Genomic DNA, 18,607 nt, shown 5'->3' on the forward strand with positions numbered 1-18,607 from the left:
AACTAGTTCTCTTGGTAAATGATCATATGCCTTCTCCAGGTCCACAAAGACCAAGAGTATCTCTTCACTCCAAACAATTCCGTAAGGATTTGTAGCACAAATATGGCATCCACTGTGCTTCTTCCTTGCATGCATCCATACGCACATTTCCAAATTTCAACCATTCCACACAGATCCTTTTTAGTAATCTTCTCCCACACTTTTATAGCATGTGATGTCACCTTAATTGGGTGATAATCCGCATACAGAGTAATATCTCCTTTATGTTTAAAAATAGGCACCATAAAGCTTTTATACCATTCATCTAGCATTTTCCCTTTCTTAAGGATATTGAGGCATCCTCAGAATCAAATTTCCAACACAGTCAGCTATATTAACAGAGCATTGTGAACTACCAGACTGTCTCCAAATTGCCCTCGCATTTGTAATTTCTGCAATAGTGGTCTGTCTCCTGTTCCATGCATTTGTACAAATCCAACTTCATTTATTGGATTTTAAGCTATTTTTCACATCTTTTTACCACATCACTTGGTTTGGCTATATGGACTATACTATAAATTATACAGAGAGCTAATTAAATGGGTATCATTTTCCCAGCTTCATTATATAAAGAAGTGAAAAAGCATTTGTTATTTTAATACACTCTTTCGGAAGTCTCAAGACAAAACAGCATCTTAATCTACAATAGGTGACAGATATTTGGACAGTATGATGAACGTATGGCCCCATGCCTGTACTGTGCACACTTTTTTTTTTTTTTGGCAGAAGAGGCAGTTTGGGAGGTCAGAGGTCATGTCAGACATGACTATTTTCGAGCAGCTTGCCTGCAGGGAAGTTGTATACATAGCTTTATAAAGATGAGGGGGGAAGGGAGGAGATTGAATAACCAGTAAGATAAAAGAACATATAAGTAAATATCACTTTGGCATGCTACTAGGACAGGAAAGGACATGAGACATCAACCAACTCTTGGGTGCTTTGAGCAACTTTCTGAGATGAGCGGGAGAGAAAAAGTGAGTACATTCAAAGATCTAGGATAGCTATGACAAATGAGATATTGCAGCCCTCTAATGAATCTACTTCACAATGAACAGGTGCAATTTTCCTCTGTTCAAGACACTCAATCCATTTCTAAAACATAGCAGCAAATCCCCCAATACGCTGTAGGGGGAAAAATAGTCAAGTGACTATCCCCTAGTCTGTACATCACTGTCTGGTTACACAAACAAACCATCTTAAATGACTTGTTATTTCAATCAGAAATTGGGCCTGTAGCACAGTGGATATATACACATATGTGTAGGATGCATGTATACAGGAAATTCCTATTGAGATAAAGGCTTGAACGGATGGAGGACAGTGGGGATGTGTTCCCTCTATTAAAAACCACTTTGAACACTTACTAGTTTAATAAATCTGAGGACAAGGCAGCACAAAATGCAGGTAGTTCTTGTTAGAAACTTATTACCATTCAAAAACCTGCCTAGGAGTTAGTAAAATGTGTGCAATGTTTAAAACTAAGGGCCAGATTCTGCTAGTCATCCCCCTAAATCATGCCACATGGACCGATGTTAATTTAATTCTATAAAATTAACACGTTTCCAGTGTAACATCCTGTTTACTTGCATTTTATAAAACATTATATTCCAGTATTAATTTTATATCTGTGTGCTTTCAGTGTGTGTATTTTAACAATATATATCAGGGTTCTGATTCCCAGAACCCAGATTCCCAGGTCTGGCTGAACGGCACCCCGTGTAGGACCCAAAGTGACTGAATGCAATTTCTGCACTCCCCTGATATCTCAGACAACCAGGTGCCAGTTCAGTGCCTGGTGGAAAGCCCCTGTAGGCTGCTCTAACTTATGTCCATCTGCAATAGTTGCCAAGGGACTGCTGTAGCAGCACAGGATCACTGGGATGGCCTTGTCCCATCCCTGACACCCTCTCTGCCAGGGACAGCGAAGCAGGGAGGTATCTCAAAACAGATCCAGTATTTTCCCCACTAGATTTCACTAGCCATGAGGTGCAAGCCAAAATACCTCTCAAGCTCCTAGAGTGAAATTAAGAGGAAGTAAAGCAGAGCAGATTCTACATTTGTCCCTTCGAGAGACAGATCTGTCATCACAAAGGGAGCGGCAGAACTAAATCAAACCATTCTATGCAATAGCTAGAAAACATCTGGCAGTGAGGAGCAGACTTCACTTCTGACTGGAGCACACAGTGTGTTAGTTTGAAGAAATAATGGGTGGAAAGAGAACACTTGTATCTTGTTTATCAAATAAAGACTGGTCGGGAAAAAAGAAACTTTACACAGCATATGCTTAGCTGCTCGTGTACTAGTATCAAGACGACCTGTTTTGAGCTACGTCAATACTTGACCCAATAACTTTCTGTTATGGACTATTTTTTCTGAGATTTCAAGCCATATAGCTCTATCCAAATACATAGTTATAAATGTAAACTTGCCATTTTTGAGGGGAGTCTTAATTTTTTTCCTATTGTTTCACCTTCTTTGGATGCTCTGTGCATGGGCACATGCACTCTTGTGTAATGCATGTTGCAAAACTGCCCCCTCAATCAAAAGATGTGCACCAAATTCTAGGAAGGATAATGTAAACTTGATGCAATTAAAAATAAACAGAAGGCTGCAGAACCATTTCTCTTTTCACATAAAATACTGAGATGGGCAGAATTATGAGCCTGAATTACTACAGCTTTGGACATCATGGAAAATATAAGGCTTATGCCAGTGATGGGACTTTCCTTCTTATTTTGAGACAACAAAGAGCAACCCATGCCAAAACAGAGAGCAGCCTATACAACACCGTCAAAGAACGTAAAAGAACCTGCTGGAAACCAGAGTTCTGTCCTAGTGATGACAGGAATAAAAAAAACACAGCGCTGTTTGTGCAGCTTCATACAAAACTAAGAGCAACAGATATCACATTTACATGAGAAATAAGTGCCAAGGAGAGGAAATAAAAGTAATCCACTGAAAGACGGAATAGAATAAACGCATTATTAACCGACAAGACTTGCATCTAAAATGTCCATGAAATTAAGCAGCAATAAAAGCTTTTACTTTTATAACACCCACATGGACCTTCTTTTACATGTCCCTCGTCATTTAGAGCAAGGGATTCCAAAATGCTGCTGCTAGGAGGTATAAATGGTGTGTGATGATTTTAAGCAGGAAATTTCAAAGTCCTAACCACTAGGATCAAAATGTACCTACTAACTACTCTATTATCAAGTGTTACTCACCATATATGAAGGGAATATTAAAACCCGCTTGTGCTTGCCACATGGCCACTGAGGATCATCTAAAAGATTTGGGTCATAGTCAATATAGTCTCCCAGGTCACTGCCTATAAAGAACATATGAAAAAAGTGATTGAACAATTAACTGCATCAAGAAATGTCTTAGACTTAACATATACAGCAAGCAAGTTTTCAGTCAATGGACAAAATTACCTCTGTCTGAGACTTCTGAAGGAGCCTAAGGGAGATAGCAGCAACAAAATCCTGTAGAAATTGAATAATAGCTTGGTGCCTGCTTCTCTTAGGCCTTTGAAAATCATAAACTCTCTTGCTTGCCATTCCTTTTAAATACACAGAAGTGTGTGACAAACCCATGTATACATTAAAGCTGTGGTGAATGTAAAGTCCCCAAGCTTCAATGACAGTATAATTTGAAGAAAGATGTTGAACCTACCGTTTATTAATATAATCTGTAGTTCTCCAAGCTCTGAATTCACAACTCTTTGTGAATTTACATAGTGTAGCCATGAGTCATAAGTTTGCCAGCTAAATGTTGATCTTCACATTACAGTATACACACCCCTCCATACTTAGAGGAAAGGTACACGTGGTAAAACCAGATCAAGGACATGGGGAAAAGTTTCAAATTTTTTTAATCAGCAAGTGAATATGATAAAGCATCTGCCTGGATTTTTCTCCTATTTATACAGACCTTTTGAGTTGCTTCAGGTAAAATGTAAAGATATCCTAAACATATAATGCTTTAGCTACTACTTTTGGGAGAGTGGGAGAAAAAAAGGTGACATAACCTTGTTTGTTCTGATATTGAAAATGCAACCTTCATTATCCATAATGCAAAAAGCCACAAATAAGATTTTTACAACTATGACTTTGTTACCAACATCTGTTTCTTCCACAGTAATTTAGAGAGAGACAAAGTTGGCCCTTATGTATGATGATCAAAAAAAAAAAGACAGCCACTGAGAAAGTCACAGTAAGTGAGACTGGTGGGTGGGAAGATGGTAATGGGCTACATGCCACAGTAATATTGTTTGTTTGAGATTCTATGAACTTTAAACCAATTTGGCTAAGCAAAGTATGGGAAACTAGAGAAAGGTTTTTTCCACAATCTACATCACCTGTTACTTTGTTTGGAGACTGAACTTTGCTTCATTTTTTAAAAAAAGAAAAGGCAAAAAAAAAAAAATTCCCCCCAGCAAACAGTGTGAAGAATTCCTATAGCAAGTGTGAGAAGGGATATTAAAATAAATAACTCCTATGAAGTTACCTGTGTCAATGCTCCCCTGCGTGCTGTTAGCTCTTGCCAAGGAAAGGCTACGATGGCTTGCATTGCGAAATTGGGAGAAGGAGGAGGTGGAGTCAATTGTGTTTCTCCGTGTTCCCAAAGCATTGGTTGGAAATAGAAACTGTGTGTAAGAAACAGTCTAGACAGAAAGAGCCAGAATAGGCACATTGTTAATCACACAACTCAGCCTTAATAGGATCCAATTGATGTGACCGGGTTTGAAATTGGGGACGCCATGCAGCGTGGCTGGCATTTGCCATCAAATTCAATTTTTTATGTTTCGGATTTTGAGTTAATCACAGATTAATACCAGCCATTAATGCCACTTATTTTCCTTTCATGTGATCAGTTCATCCATCCTGAAAAGCGTTTGCATACCTGTTATGTCCTTTTTAAAAAAACTGGATATGTTATATTTACTAAATCCTAATGAAGGGCCTAATTCAAAGTCCTTTGAAGTCAGCTGAAGGATTACATTGACTTCAGTAGATTTTGGATAAGGCCTCACCTGCTTTTTTTCCCCTCCTAGGAAAGTTGTAGCAGATTTCCACAATTTCTTTTACTGAAATAGCATTCCTGTATACAGGTTCTCAAGCACCGCTGGGACCAGAGTGAACTTGCTTGAGCAGTAGTATCAGTTGTTTCAGGATTAAATTCTTTTGAAGCTACTTTTTCTTCCTAACATCTTAGTTAGTGTGGGAGATATTAGACACTGGTATGCTGCAGATAATCTGTTGCCTATCAACATGGAATAAAAATGAATGAAGGATTTGCAGTGAATAGTTTATTTGATTAATTTCCTTTTTTATCTACTTATGCATTTAACAGGAAGCTGGTATTATTTTCTCAAATGTATAGAGCCCTGCACAGATACAAAATTTGTATCCGTATTCGATCCACAAAAACAGTCAGTGGATGCAGATATCCACGGATATAAAGCGGATAGCCACGGATTTGAAGGGCTCTACAAATGTATTTGTTATTCAAAATTAATCATGGAATAATTTCAAAAATAATTTTTTGTTTATAAGCAGTTCATTATGTGTATATCAAATTCAAAATGTGAGCAGTGTTTAGTTTTGATTGCGCATATAGGTCACAGATTGTAAGATCTCTGGGGCAGGGACCATCTCTTTGCTATGTGTGTGTACAATGCCTAGCACAATGAGGCTGGGGCCTCTAGGCCCTACCACAATACAAATCATAAATAAATAGCAAGGTGTTGTTTCTGTTTACTCCTTGGATTCATACCAGTTGAACTAGGTTTTTAGCACAAATACTTGCATTTGAGTCATATATTCTCTATGCTTAAAAATTTATTTCCCCAAAGTTTCAGAATTCTTTTTTTTATTCAAGCAAATATTTGTGGATTTTTTGAGGTATTCACACAGCACAGAAGTAACGTTATTGCTATATTTTATGTATAAGATTCACTAAAATAAAAAAGGAAGCTGTAATGCTGTTTGTAATCACCTAACACATGATTTTCTAACACCAGTCAATACACTGTGACGTGATCTGTTGAGGACAGAGTAGTGCTATTGGATTTACTAATAATTTGTAGCCCTAATTATGACCAGAGGATGATTTCTTCAGGAAAAAACTAGTTGGTTTGCACTGACAGCTTGTACACTTTCTTTTTCCATTCATTTTATAATAATTCAGTATGTACCGCATTGTACCCTATTCTCTTACATTATGTAGATTACAATGCAACATGTAATTTGAACTTGGCTTTGGTTATTTTACATTTTCATCATAAAATTAGATCTAATAAGCTAACATTCTTACCTTCCCATCAGCCCCTAGTTCAACACCTTCAAGGCCAATTATCTCTTTTAAACACACTCCTCCAGTAGGCATACAACGTCCTCCTTCTAATTTCGTATCCCTGGAAAACAGAAGCCAGTAATAAACACATTTTTCGTAAGATGGGAGCAGAAACACTGTCTATTGCTACCCTGCACCAAAGAGAAATAAAATAAGATAATAAAATTAATAAAACATATACTACAGGCAGTTCAGATCAGACAACTTCTACACACTGCACTATACTACTGAAAATACTTTATAGCTAAAAATTCTATAAAACTTTATAGTTTATGTTTTACCCATACAGAACACAAACCAAACCAACCAACCCCGAGTGAGTCAAAGAAAGGTGCACCATGCTGGAATTGGGAATCATAATATATTTGTCTCATAACAAAAGAAAAGGAAGAGGATAAAGTGTAGGGTAAGGAGATCCACAAATGACTGCTTCCCTGCAACTGCAGGATTTATCTTCTGGGATTTGTCCACCTGATCCCTACATAGGCCTGAAAACATGTCAGCGCATATTTAAGTTCTCCCCTCTTGAGCCTGGTCTTAGCTTTAAAACATGCTTAAATCCCACTAACAACAATGGAACTTTAAAATGTGCTTAACGTTAGGCACATGCTTAAGCATCTCTATTCAGGAAGGGCACTATAGGCCTCAGCTCAGTAAGGACTTCAAGCACACGCCTAATTAGATTGGTTTTAATGAGACTACTCAAGTTAAGCATGTGCTTAAATCCTTTGCTGTGTTGGGGCCTTAGGGCCAAAACAACTGGAAAGTCTACATAGCGGTGTTAAAAATGAGACCCACTGTGAGGCATCTCACTGGACTTGGGACTAAAGGATTGGGGCCTTAGTTTGTGATGTTTCATATTCTGTACGGTTGAATCTTCAGGAGTTTACCTTGTCCTGCTTCCTTCTGTCCACAATGCAAACTGTCATTCAGTTTATTCTCCCTCAAAACTGGGGAGAGGGGGATAAATGCTCCGTAAATTACAATAAACTTTTATGAACAGCAAAATGTATCCACCTTCTGGATAAAGTGTTTCTATAATAAAGCAAGACTTTGTACTGGGTATTTAACCCTTTGTAAAAACGTAAATGTTTAAGTGAATTTAACTTAGTACAATGCTACATTCTCATTTTGTTACCTGATATTTTACTGCACAATCAGAACAATTATATAAAAATAACATTCTAGCAGAAGCACCAGATTAAGTTCTGTGCACTTCGGAATAAGAGGCTTAAAGGAACACTTTCTATTAAAAGGAAAATATGGTATGTGGTATCATTTTTATGGTATTTAAGACCCTACTGAATTAGTTCCCCAACATAAAAACTTTATTTTAAACAAATACAATTGAAATTAATATATGTTAAAAAAAATTCCCAAGACGCTAAATTAATTATTTGAAATAATATGAAAGTACTCTAGTCTTCTTCCTAAAAAGATTATGGAGACTATAGAGGAACTTATGCCTTTCTCACTACAAAACAAAACCCCAAGCACAGTTTTTATTTAATGCAATCAAAGGGAAAAAACTAAAGTTAGGTATCTTTGCTAATGTTCAGACGGAGCAAACCAGCATACCAGTTGAAGAATCTCAGCAGAACTGTCTTTCAGAAATGTAGCCTCTGGAGACTTAAGAGGAACTGATTCTTCTCTCGGTGAGATCAGGGGCAGCTAACAAGAGTATAAACTTCAATGTTTCCTAAACATTAGCTGAAGTTTAATGAGGAATGGTGTCTCAATCTTCTCTGTCACTTTTACTTTACTGAAATGAACGTACATCCCTGGGGCCCTGCTACTACAGTGCATTTATTCTCATCCCATTTAAAATTAAGTACTGTTCTGAAAGTGTCACTTACACACTTTTCAGTCTTCTCCTTTCCCAAAGACCTATTCTTTTAGGTAATATCTGCCTGCTCACTTTGTAAGACATAGTGGTAAAATATTATTGTTTGGAACCCATCGCCCTTGGGCTAGAAAGAACTTAATTCCCTTTTCTGGAGAGGACTGGTCTAAAATATTGGGCATGTTCTTCTTTACATATAAATGAAGAGATCACTTTAGTGCAGGCACATCCTTCTCCCATGTAATAAAGGACTGCGGAGAACAGTGCTTACTCAGAGCACGTAAGTCTCTCAATCTGCCACCCTCTACTATTGTTCTTTTGCCCATTACCAAGACCTAAAGCAATGCAAGTCTACGAGCGTGGGCAGGGCCATATGGCAGAGGAGGCCCCAAGGACTCACATGGGTTAGCTTTAGGCTCCCTGCTGAACCAGACACACTTAAAAAAACCCAACCAACTAAACAAACAACCTTTTTGCAGCCTAGGCAAAGTCATTCTGTAATTACTTTTTTTCTGGAACTATTAATGCAAGGCCAGACTGCAGAAGTTCATTGTACTGGGATGCAGAGAACTAGGGAAGCGTGCAAGGAGCCTCTCCCCACTATAACTCAGCAATCCCGGCATTCAGGAGAGCACAGTTAAACACCTGGGGATTACATAGCCTCACAGCAGGTAGAGGAGGAGCTGGAACATGGCTGTTTCTTTCTATACAGCTTGCTGAGTGGGCCAGTCACATCAGGGGAGATAGACTCCATAGTTCTTTAGGCGCAGTCTCTGCAGCACCCCTGTGCACCAGAGAGGGACTGTAACTGTTAAGGCTCTATTCCTCACCAAGAGCCTCATGGGATGCCCCTTTTCTTTGCTCAGTGGCTAACTGCCACTGTTTGGCCCCCAGACAATCTTATATATATTATTTCTAAGGCTCCAAACTCTGTGTTTTTATTGTTTATATTGTGGTAATGCTATTGAAATGACTGGGGCCTGGTCGGTCTAATCCACTTGTGAGCCTAACTGCGTGAAAGTGAATAAAAAAAGTATGAAGTGTCACAATAACCTATAACAATAAATGTGGCTGTGGAAAAAGTGCCACAGGAAGACAGACTGAATTAGTCCAAACAAAAAGGCTACTGCTATAATTCAAGGATTGTATTAGGGTTATTCCTGTAAACAAGAAAAGTGTTGGATCTGGTAATCGATGAACCCAAACTGGTGTGTTGGAAGTTAGTCCTAATTGCTAGACAAAATAATAAGAGTGGGCTATTTCACCCATCACTCCTTTTTGGGGTCCTCAAAGAAGAAACTTTGGGGGGTGGGGAAGAAAGCTGGTTACCTCGATGCTGGCTGACTGAAAGATCAAAGAACAGAAAGAAGCAACCTTCACCATTATTGCTGCCATCCCCCCCATATTTTCTGAGACCCTGGGATTTACCAGGATAGCATTTGGCTTTCACTGCCTGAACCTGAGAGAAATCTTGAACAGACCAGAGCAGAGAGGGTACCCAGATAACATTGCAACTTCCATGGACTCTGGCTAAATCTCAAACACCATCTGGGAGTGAGACTTTGTCACTCTGTCCCATTGTGTCCTTTTCCTTTCCCACCTTATTTCTTCTCTTTCCTATCCCTCTTTCTTTTGCCTTCTGTTCTATAATGAGAGTGTGGCTTAGCCAGCTAAATCTGTATATTTTGCAACACTGCCATAAGCCTGTGACTGAAGATGCAACTTAAACAGCCCAATACCAGTACAAGTTTGCCAGGTCTCAGAGTGGCTGATAAAACTATGTGCTATGCCTGTGTTTGTTTCAGCAGTACAATTGCAAGTGAATGTCAACACCAGAAGCTGCATTTTTGCAATTCTTGTGTGTCTTCTTGGAAACAACAACAGCTCCAACCATTTCAACTGACTTCTTCTCTTTTCCCCCCAAAAGGACAGTTATCACTCTCATTCATACCATCTAAGAGACTGTCAGAGAGGGGGGTTTCTTCTAAACACTCTCTCCAGTAAAAGGAAAGAGAAACAAGGGATGTTGTTAAAATGAAAATCTTACTTATTACCTTTCATGCCAAGGTGAGGGTCTCTTACATTACCTTAGTGGATAATAATGCACTTAGGTCCTGATTCTCTTCATACATTATTTTTTGTCTCCACTGACTTCTATGGAGTTACCCCAGATTTACATAAGAGTTTCAGGAAAATTAGGTCCTAAAAATTTTATTTGTGCACTTTGTATCAGGAAATGTGGTGTGGGTGGGTGCTATTTACCGACTGTATGTAAAAAATTAAATCTGAAGTTTTGACAGGGTTCAGAGTTCAACATGCTGGTTATTTGGGAGCTACAGTGAAAGTAGTGAAAATGTGCTATTTTCCCCTCTCTGCATTTTACTGCAGTACCACGGCATTTTTCCTAGAACAGCATTGTGTGACTTGTGATCCCATGGCAAAATTATTATAGGATAATTACTGGCTTTGATTATTTCTGCCCTATATAGGAAAGAACAAACAATCAGAACAAACAGAAATCAGAGCAGAAACTCTTACCACATGCATTTTAAGTATGGAGTAGCTGTCCATAACTCACACATTATTGGCTTCAGTAAAGAAACATTTCTTGAATGATTCTAAAATAGGTGCCTGGATGTGATCTTATAAAACCCGCTGCGAGATTCCTGCTGTGCACTTGCTCTTTAAATGACAACGCTAGCTGAACGTTTCAGTGAATTATTTAAAAGTCAATTAAATATTAACCTGACTCCCAGAAACCTAAAAAGAAAAAAAAGTTTATTTACAACAACAGGTGCCTGATAAGTGAATTTTATTTGGAAATGTAAAATATACTCGATGATCCCAGACCATTACAGATTAATTAAGACTAACCTGAAAACAACAGCACTTCAGATTCATGGGAATCCAAAGTGAAATATTGTTCTCATCCTTCACAGCGAAGAACTCCCATTTTATTGACTCTGTTGCAGGGATAAGGGTAATTACAGCTTTGGCAAGGAACAGATGCCAGATATGCCAACAACAAACCTTTCCTTGACATGCTGACTGAGTCTGCCCACCATAACTGGGCTCCCGTTTTTCACTTCCTAATTGCACTTATTACTGGAACAAGAACTATGGCTACAGGGTATTGACAGAGGAATCTGAGAAACTGGTACAAAGTCCCTTACAATTGTGTTGTGTACTCTCACTAAGCACATCAAGGACTCAGCATTTCAGCTTCTGCCTTGATATTTTACCCAATATAAGAGAAATCCAAGAAAAATAAATCCTACCACCTTAATGAGGTTTCCTGCTTAATCTCAGTATCATGCCAAAAATACACATAACAATGAAGCTTATACTCCTGGCATTACATAATTTGTACGCTTTGAAAATTTCTCACTATGTCGGAACAAAATTAATATGAGAAAAAAAAGCCTAAGAATCTAATTTTCCACAGCACTATTATTAATTTTTTTTGTTGCGTGGGAGGGGTAAAGTAAAGCAAGGAACATTTATCTTTTTCTTTTACTTTCTAAGAATAGATAGAGTTCCTGTTCACCATGTCTACAGAATGATAAACTTTCAGGAAATGTGTGCCTGAGGTTGATGACGACTTCATCTAAATTGCCTTGCATACCAAGTTCTGACAAAGGAAAATATATATATATATATATATATATATATTTTACAGCTGCCTTCGCTTCCTCTTTAAATCAGATTTTTTTTTTAAACCAGTATAGCCTTCTTCCTCTAATACGGGATTTTGGCTTTTTGGGCATCAAGTAAGGTGTTCTTAAATGTTTCCCAATTGTCATTCACATTTTTCTGATTAAATTCTTCCTCCCAGCTGATTTTCCTCATAATTATTTTCAACTTAGTGAAATTGGCCCTATTAAAGCACCAACTATTTATATTACTGGTCTGGACTTTATTCTGCTTGCACATTGTAGGTGTGATCAGATCGTAATCACTGGTACCTAAGCTACCATTAACTTTTAGTTCTGTGATCAGTTCCCCTTTATCTGTTAGGGCAAGGTCTAATATAGAATTCCATGCTGGCTGCAACACTTCTTGAGTTAAGACATTGTCATCTATAGTGTTTAGAAATTCCAAGGATATTTTAGTACTGGCAGTATGAGTCATTGAAATTGTGAGATCATGGGGAACTTCAACTTTCCCCCCTACACATTGTAGATAAATGTGTAAGGAGAAGGTCATCCTGTTCCCTACTGTGATTTGGTGGTCTCAGGCAGACATCCTCCCTGTAGGATGTGGATTCCATCTTGTGCTTTATCTGTTAGGATGTTGATCCATAAGCATTCAAGATCATTTTCTTCCAAGTTATCAGTAACTCAGAAATAGGTAACACCATTTTTGACAGAGTGGCACTCCCCTACCTCTCCCCTCGCCCCAACCCTTTCTGCTCATTTGATCCTCCCTAAATTGGTTAGGATAATTGATTTTAAGATTGATATTGTGTGAATCATCCCACCAGGTTTCAGTAATATCAACTAGATTGAATGTATGCTAATAAATGAACAATTCCACTTCTTCTTGTTTGTTACCCAAGATCCTAGCATTAGTGTATAGGCAATTGAAGACTTTCTTCTCCTCATGTCCTTTTGGTTTTTGATTAATTTTGTTCTCCACATCTCAATTTTGTGCTGAATGTTCATGTCTTCCCTCTTTTTACCCTCCCCTTTTGCTATTACTTTAATCCCCTCCTGACTGCTCTAGCCAGCCTATCCCCAAAGAGACTGGTCTCTCTTTTACTGAGGTGGAGGCCATCCAAACTATACAGCCCCCCCCCCATAGGATGTGGACCTATGGTCCACAAAACCAAAGCCTTCCACTCTACACCACTTACCTAGCCAGCGACTCACTTCCAGAAACTTCTGCCTTTCATCTTCCTTTGCTTGTGGCACAGGAAGGATCTCAGAGAAGATTGCTTGGACATAAACAACAGTGTAGAGAGGCTCAATACCTCTCAGAACTCTCCAGGGTACAGCATGCTCCTCCCCGTTCACCTGAGTAGCTCTCCTGACTGGTATGTGGACGCAAAAGGGGAGCCATGGCTCTTCCCCGATCCCCACTCACTTGCTCATGGAGATAGGGGTAAAGGAACATCCAGCATGCAAAGGAGAAAAGATGTGAGCAAACTTAAGTAGGCTGCTGAGGGGGGAGGAGAGATTTTACTCCCACCTGTTCCCCTGCATAGCTGTGCTGAGGCTAGTGATAATCTAGCCCTTCATGTTTTTAAAATGCTTTGAGGACAAAAGGCCCTAAATATATTTCTGTAGCATTATTTGCAAAAAGAGGAAACCAAGAAAGCTCTCTTGGACATCTCTTTGACATCCTAACAGCAAAACATAAAAGAGTTGGAGAAAATCCATTTCCCTGACATGCACTCTCCCTCTTTCAGCCCCAGCACTTACAATGTAACTTGCTTCCTGAAGTAGCAGATTATGAAAAGACTATTTTGTAATGTTGTCAACCTTTTAGTTTCTTTTTAGAACAGTCTTCCTTCAGAAACCGTGTGTGTCTCATGTTCTTTAAAAAGAAAAGGAGTACTTGTGGCACCTTAGAGACTAACAAATTTATTTGAGCATAAGCTTTCGTGAGCTACATCCGATGAAGTGAGCTGTAGCTCATGAAAGCTTATGCTCAAATAAATTTGTTAGTTTCTAAGGTGCCACAAGTCCTCCTTTTCTTTTTGCGGATACAGACTACACGGCTGCTACTCTGAAACCTGTCATGTTCTTTACTAGCTCGGAACAGCACAACAGAGCTAGTGGTGGTGATGTGGGGTGCTATCCCAGGTTTCATCCTCCTCTGTTTTCTCTGATCCTCGAATACATGGATGCTCAACTGTATTAGTGCTACCATTTAAAACACTGTTTTACAAGGCTTCCTACTAAATTGCTTTCACTTGGTTATAAAGCCAGTTAAGACAGTCCCTAGCCTAGAACATGATTCTTGAACACTGTTAGGCCTGTTCTACACTGGCCAGGCAAAGAGCACTGAAACTGTGTTAGAAGGAACAACTTTTCAATCCCGTTTTAAAACGATTCTGCTAATACAGTTTAAGTTCCAGTGTAAATACAGTAGAGCTCTTCTGCTTTCATATTGTGGGACTGGCACCCTCCCCAAAACACAACTTTGCCCAGAATTCCTCTCTGCCCATAGAGCCTGGGAGTCTGAGAAGAGGTAGAGAGGAAGGGCAAACAGCAATACTGCTGTTTGCTCATCACAGCAACTCTTGTGCTGAAACGGTCTCCACCACATTCACAAAATTCTCATTCCTGTTTGAATTTGGTTGGTTTTAACTGAAAATACCTAAAATATTTGCAGGAATAATTAGTTTTGGTTTTAATGCCCTTTGGCAATGGTTACACAAAGTGAGTATTCAGGACACCAGCAGCACTGGCTACGGTATGGATGAATTAGAAATCTAGAGATGGATATTAATGAGTGATACACAAAAGTGAAGTTAAGGGAATGCTATCGTTATCCTGTCACAAAAGAGTACCTGTGTCTCATCCTCACTCTACCATGCATCAAAATATGATGCAATAATCAAGCATTATACAGTCTGCAAATTGGCAATGAAGTCAATGAATATACTGCTTCAGTTATGGTTCACAACATCCATTACTTGAAGGGGATGTTAATTGATTGTTTTCCTCCTTCTCTGTTGCTTCAGCTGACAGACAGAGGGCATCTCTTGTCTTCGCTTTCCTAATAATGAAAGCAGGGCTGGACCGATATGTTATAGCACTTTCTGCCTCCTCATTCGACTCCCTGTTGCTTTACAAATGTTGTGCAAGGCATAACATGCTGAAATCGTATTGGGGATGTAGTCTGTCTCATTATCACTGCAATTCAGAAGTCCCTTGCTTTCAGTCTTTCAAAGGCATATTCAACTCTGAGATAGCAGTTAAATTCCACATTCCAGTGATCGTAAATGCCCTGGAATGCACTACAGACGTAAACTACTAATGTTTCAAGATTTGCTTGATGCATCTTTCCAGTTTAATTAGCTAAAGAAAATTTTTTTACTCAAAGACAGGATAATTGAACCAATTTCACCATATGGTATCTGCTTCTTTTGTACATAAAACAGTTTGCTATGAATTACTCAAACGCTGAACAGTAATGCTAAAAAACTTAACTGTGAAAACAATGGGCCAAATTCATCCCTGTACTTTACTGTACTTTAGTGATATTAGAAAAGGGATGAATTTGACCCAAAGTGATCTGTAGGCCTCCTTTTTCACATTAAGTTACCCCACATCACATATCCTAATCTGATGTCTTCACTTACATGGTTTCAGTCTGGAATGACGTGCATTGCACGTTCTGTATCTTTGGAAAATAACAAACCTATTGGCCCAGATCCTCAGCTGGTGTTAACTGGCATAGCTCCACTAAAGACACTGAGGATCTGGCCCATGGTTTAGAAGTTATTTGACTCCATTTTTACAACGGGTGTTTTCAGTCATTGAATACAGTTTTTAAAACCATTTTAATGAAATAGTTAAATTAAAACACTATTTTGTTTGAATTCAATCATTTCTCTACAGTGCTGGAAACTAGATAGTGTAGCATTGTTCTAGTGTAGGAGAACCAGAAAGGGAAAGCTGACTATAAATAAAAGTAATAGTGTCTAGAATATTTGCATTGTGCAAGAGGAGTGAAGCATGAAAAACAAACAGTACAAATGGTAAATTGTACTAGTAAACTGGATTTTTTAAATTCTTTCAGTTTTAATAATCTAAGATATTATAACAAAGATAAGGAAAGCTGCGATTTAAAAATATGATTTTAACCTGATACTATACCACAAATCAAATATTTCTCTTTTGGGGGTAGATATATAAAAATGACAGCCCTGTTGTCTGTATTCAGTACTATATATGCTGTTATGACCCAAAGAGACGAGGTAGTATGCATAAATATACATACCCGATTTGGGTACAGTCTCGATACGGCAGCACTGAAAATATGCTACAGAAGGATCTTCTGCCACTGATAAGGACTATTCTAAAAAAAAAAAGCAAAAAAACAAAAATCAAAGACTAAAATTAAAAAAAAACAGCAATAAACAAAGCAAAGAACAAGTGTTAGCATTCAGGCATTTAGCAATTAAAAGCTTCTATCTTTGACAATTTCCTCCTTCCTCTCTTTTTAGAACTTGGTGTTGTGTTCTGTAGAAAAATACTGTACAACTGAATGATTTACAGGAAACCTGAATTACACTGCCTCACATCACCTACCCATCATATAGAGAGCTAACAGAGCTGAATCTCCCAAGTTCCATACTGAGGTTCTATTTAATAATTTCACTTGTATGGTAAAGGAAGTTTGATGATAGGCTGTATTTGTAATAAAATATGAAATGCATAGACTTGGTATTGGTTGAATCAATCTACCCTCGACATGTCAAGTTATAAATCATAGTTCAGGCAATTTCAAATACATTTAAAAACAGTGCTCTTTGAGAGAGATCAGTAGAGAAGTATAAAAACCTCATAACATTTTAAAAAAATGTATTCCTATTATAATATCAGTAATTCTTCTTGTTTAAAAGAATAGTAAAGCACTACTTTGCATTTTTAACATGATCCTTTATTACCAGTTCAAGACTGGAAAACAATTAATTTTAAATGGATTTAGGTCCACCAATCAGAAGCAGGACACAAAAAAGTTTCAGACACTATTCATAGATTATAAAGCCAGACAGGACCTTTATGATCATCTGACTTCTTGTATAACACAGGCCATATAGGACTTCCCTGAATTAATTTCTGATTGAATTCGCGCATATCTTTTAGAAAAACATACACTCTTGATTTAAAAGTTTCCATGATTGAGAATCTACCACAACCCTTGTTAAGTTGCTTCAGTGGTTAATTACTCACACTGAAAAAAATGTACATCTTACTTCAAGTCTGAATTTGTCTAGCTTCAACGTCCAGTCACTGGATCTTATGCCACTATCTGCTAGACTGAAGAGTCCTCTATAATCAAATTTCTGTTCACCATGTAGGTATAAACTATGATCAAGTCACCCCTTAATCTCCTCTTTGATAAATTAAATAGATTGAGTTCCTTAAGTCTATCAGTAGAAGGCAGGTTTTCCAATCTTTTAACAATTTTTGCAGCTTTTCTCTGAACTCTCTCCATTTTAGGAACATCCTCCTTGAATTGTGGACACCAGAACTGCACAAACTTCTAGTGTCAAATGCAGAGGGAATATAAACTCCCTATTCCTACCTCAGATTCCACTCTTTATGCATTCAAACATTGCATTAACCCTTTTGGCCACAGCATCACATTGGGAGCTCATTTTCAACTAATTATCCAGCATAACCTCCAATTCTTTTTTCAGAGTCACTGCTTCCCAGGATAGAGTCCCCCATCCTGGAGGTATGGCCTGCTCTCTCTGTTCTTAGATGCATGACTTTACATTTGGCCATATTGAAATGTACAGTTTGCTTGCACCCAGTTTACCAAGAGATACAGAGCAATCTGTCTTCGTTATTTCTGACTCCCTCAATTTTTGTGTCATCTGCACACTTTATCAGGGATGATTTTATGTTTTCTTCCATGTTATTGATAAAATGTTAAATAGCATAGTAGGACCAAGAATAGATCCCTGCTGGACCATACCAGAAACACAACCATTCAATGACTATTTTGTTTACAATTACATTTTGCGACCTATCAGTTAGCCAGTTATTGTTCCATTTAATATGTGCTATGTTGATTTTGTATCATTCTAGAGTCGCAGTTGAAACATTATGTGGTACCAAGTCAAACGCCTCAGAGAAGTCCAAGTATGCTACATGAACACTGTTACCTTTAGCACCAAATTTGTAATCTCATCAAAGAGAGATATCTGGCATTTTTTAATGTCTCCACTTTCCTCACTAATACTGGATTATTTAGTGCTTCTGGGCACTGAGGGCTTCCCTACATGGCACTTGGCAAAGCATGCTAGAAGGATGTGATTTGTAAAATGCTCTAACTGCCTTGTGTCGACCCCGCTGGTGTGCTCTAATAGGTACCTTGTTTGCATTTACATAGTCCCAAACAGGACTATGGTTAGCAAGCAGACTGTGCTTCATCCTGTCACATTTTGAGTTGGTCATGGTGGTCTGTGCACTTATGACTTCCAGGCTCGATTACTGCAATGTACTATACCATGGAATAAAATGCTGACCTTAAAAATTCCCTATTGGTTCAGAATGCTGCGAACACCTGCTTGGCAACCTGGCTTTCACCTGTATATCACTCTGGTGCTTTGCACTCCAAACCCCGATCCCCTCTCTGATGTATCTGCCACTGACTTCAGTGGGGCCAGGATTTCACCCT

General features: G+C 38.4%; 1 protein-coding gene across 3 annotated transcripts in view; it reads right to left on the reverse strand.

The window, feature by feature from the left end:
• CABLES1 (Cdk5 and Abl enzyme substrate 1) overlaps positions 1 to 18,607 on the reverse strand; it is a 118,417-nt gene that overhangs the window by 18,931 nt on the left and 80,879 nt on the right. For 2 of the 3 annotated variants that reach the window (XM_038389398.2, XM_038389401.2), the window contains exons 4-7: positions 16,196 to 16,273; positions 6,361 to 6,460; positions 4,552 to 4,708; positions 3,267 to 3,370 (exon numbers count right to left, since the gene is read on the reverse strand). In XM_038389398.2, coding sequence (XP_038245326.1) covers positions 3,267 to 3,370; positions 4,552 to 4,708; positions 6,361 to 6,460; positions 16,196 to 16,273 — 439 coding nt within the window. The remainder of the gene's footprint in view (positions 1 to 3,266; positions 3,371 to 4,551; positions 4,709 to 6,360; positions 6,461 to 16,195; positions 16,274 to 18,607) is intronic. The other variant, XM_038389399.2, reaches the window with a different exon arrangement.

The sequence above is a fragment of the Dermochelys coriacea genome, chromosome 2 (assembly GCF_009764565.3).
Source record: "Dermochelys coriacea isolate rDerCor1 chromosome 2, rDerCor1.pri.v4, whole genome shotgun sequence".
Taxonomy (NCBI): Eukaryota; Metazoa; Chordata; order Testudines; family Dermochelyidae; genus Dermochelys; species Dermochelys coriacea.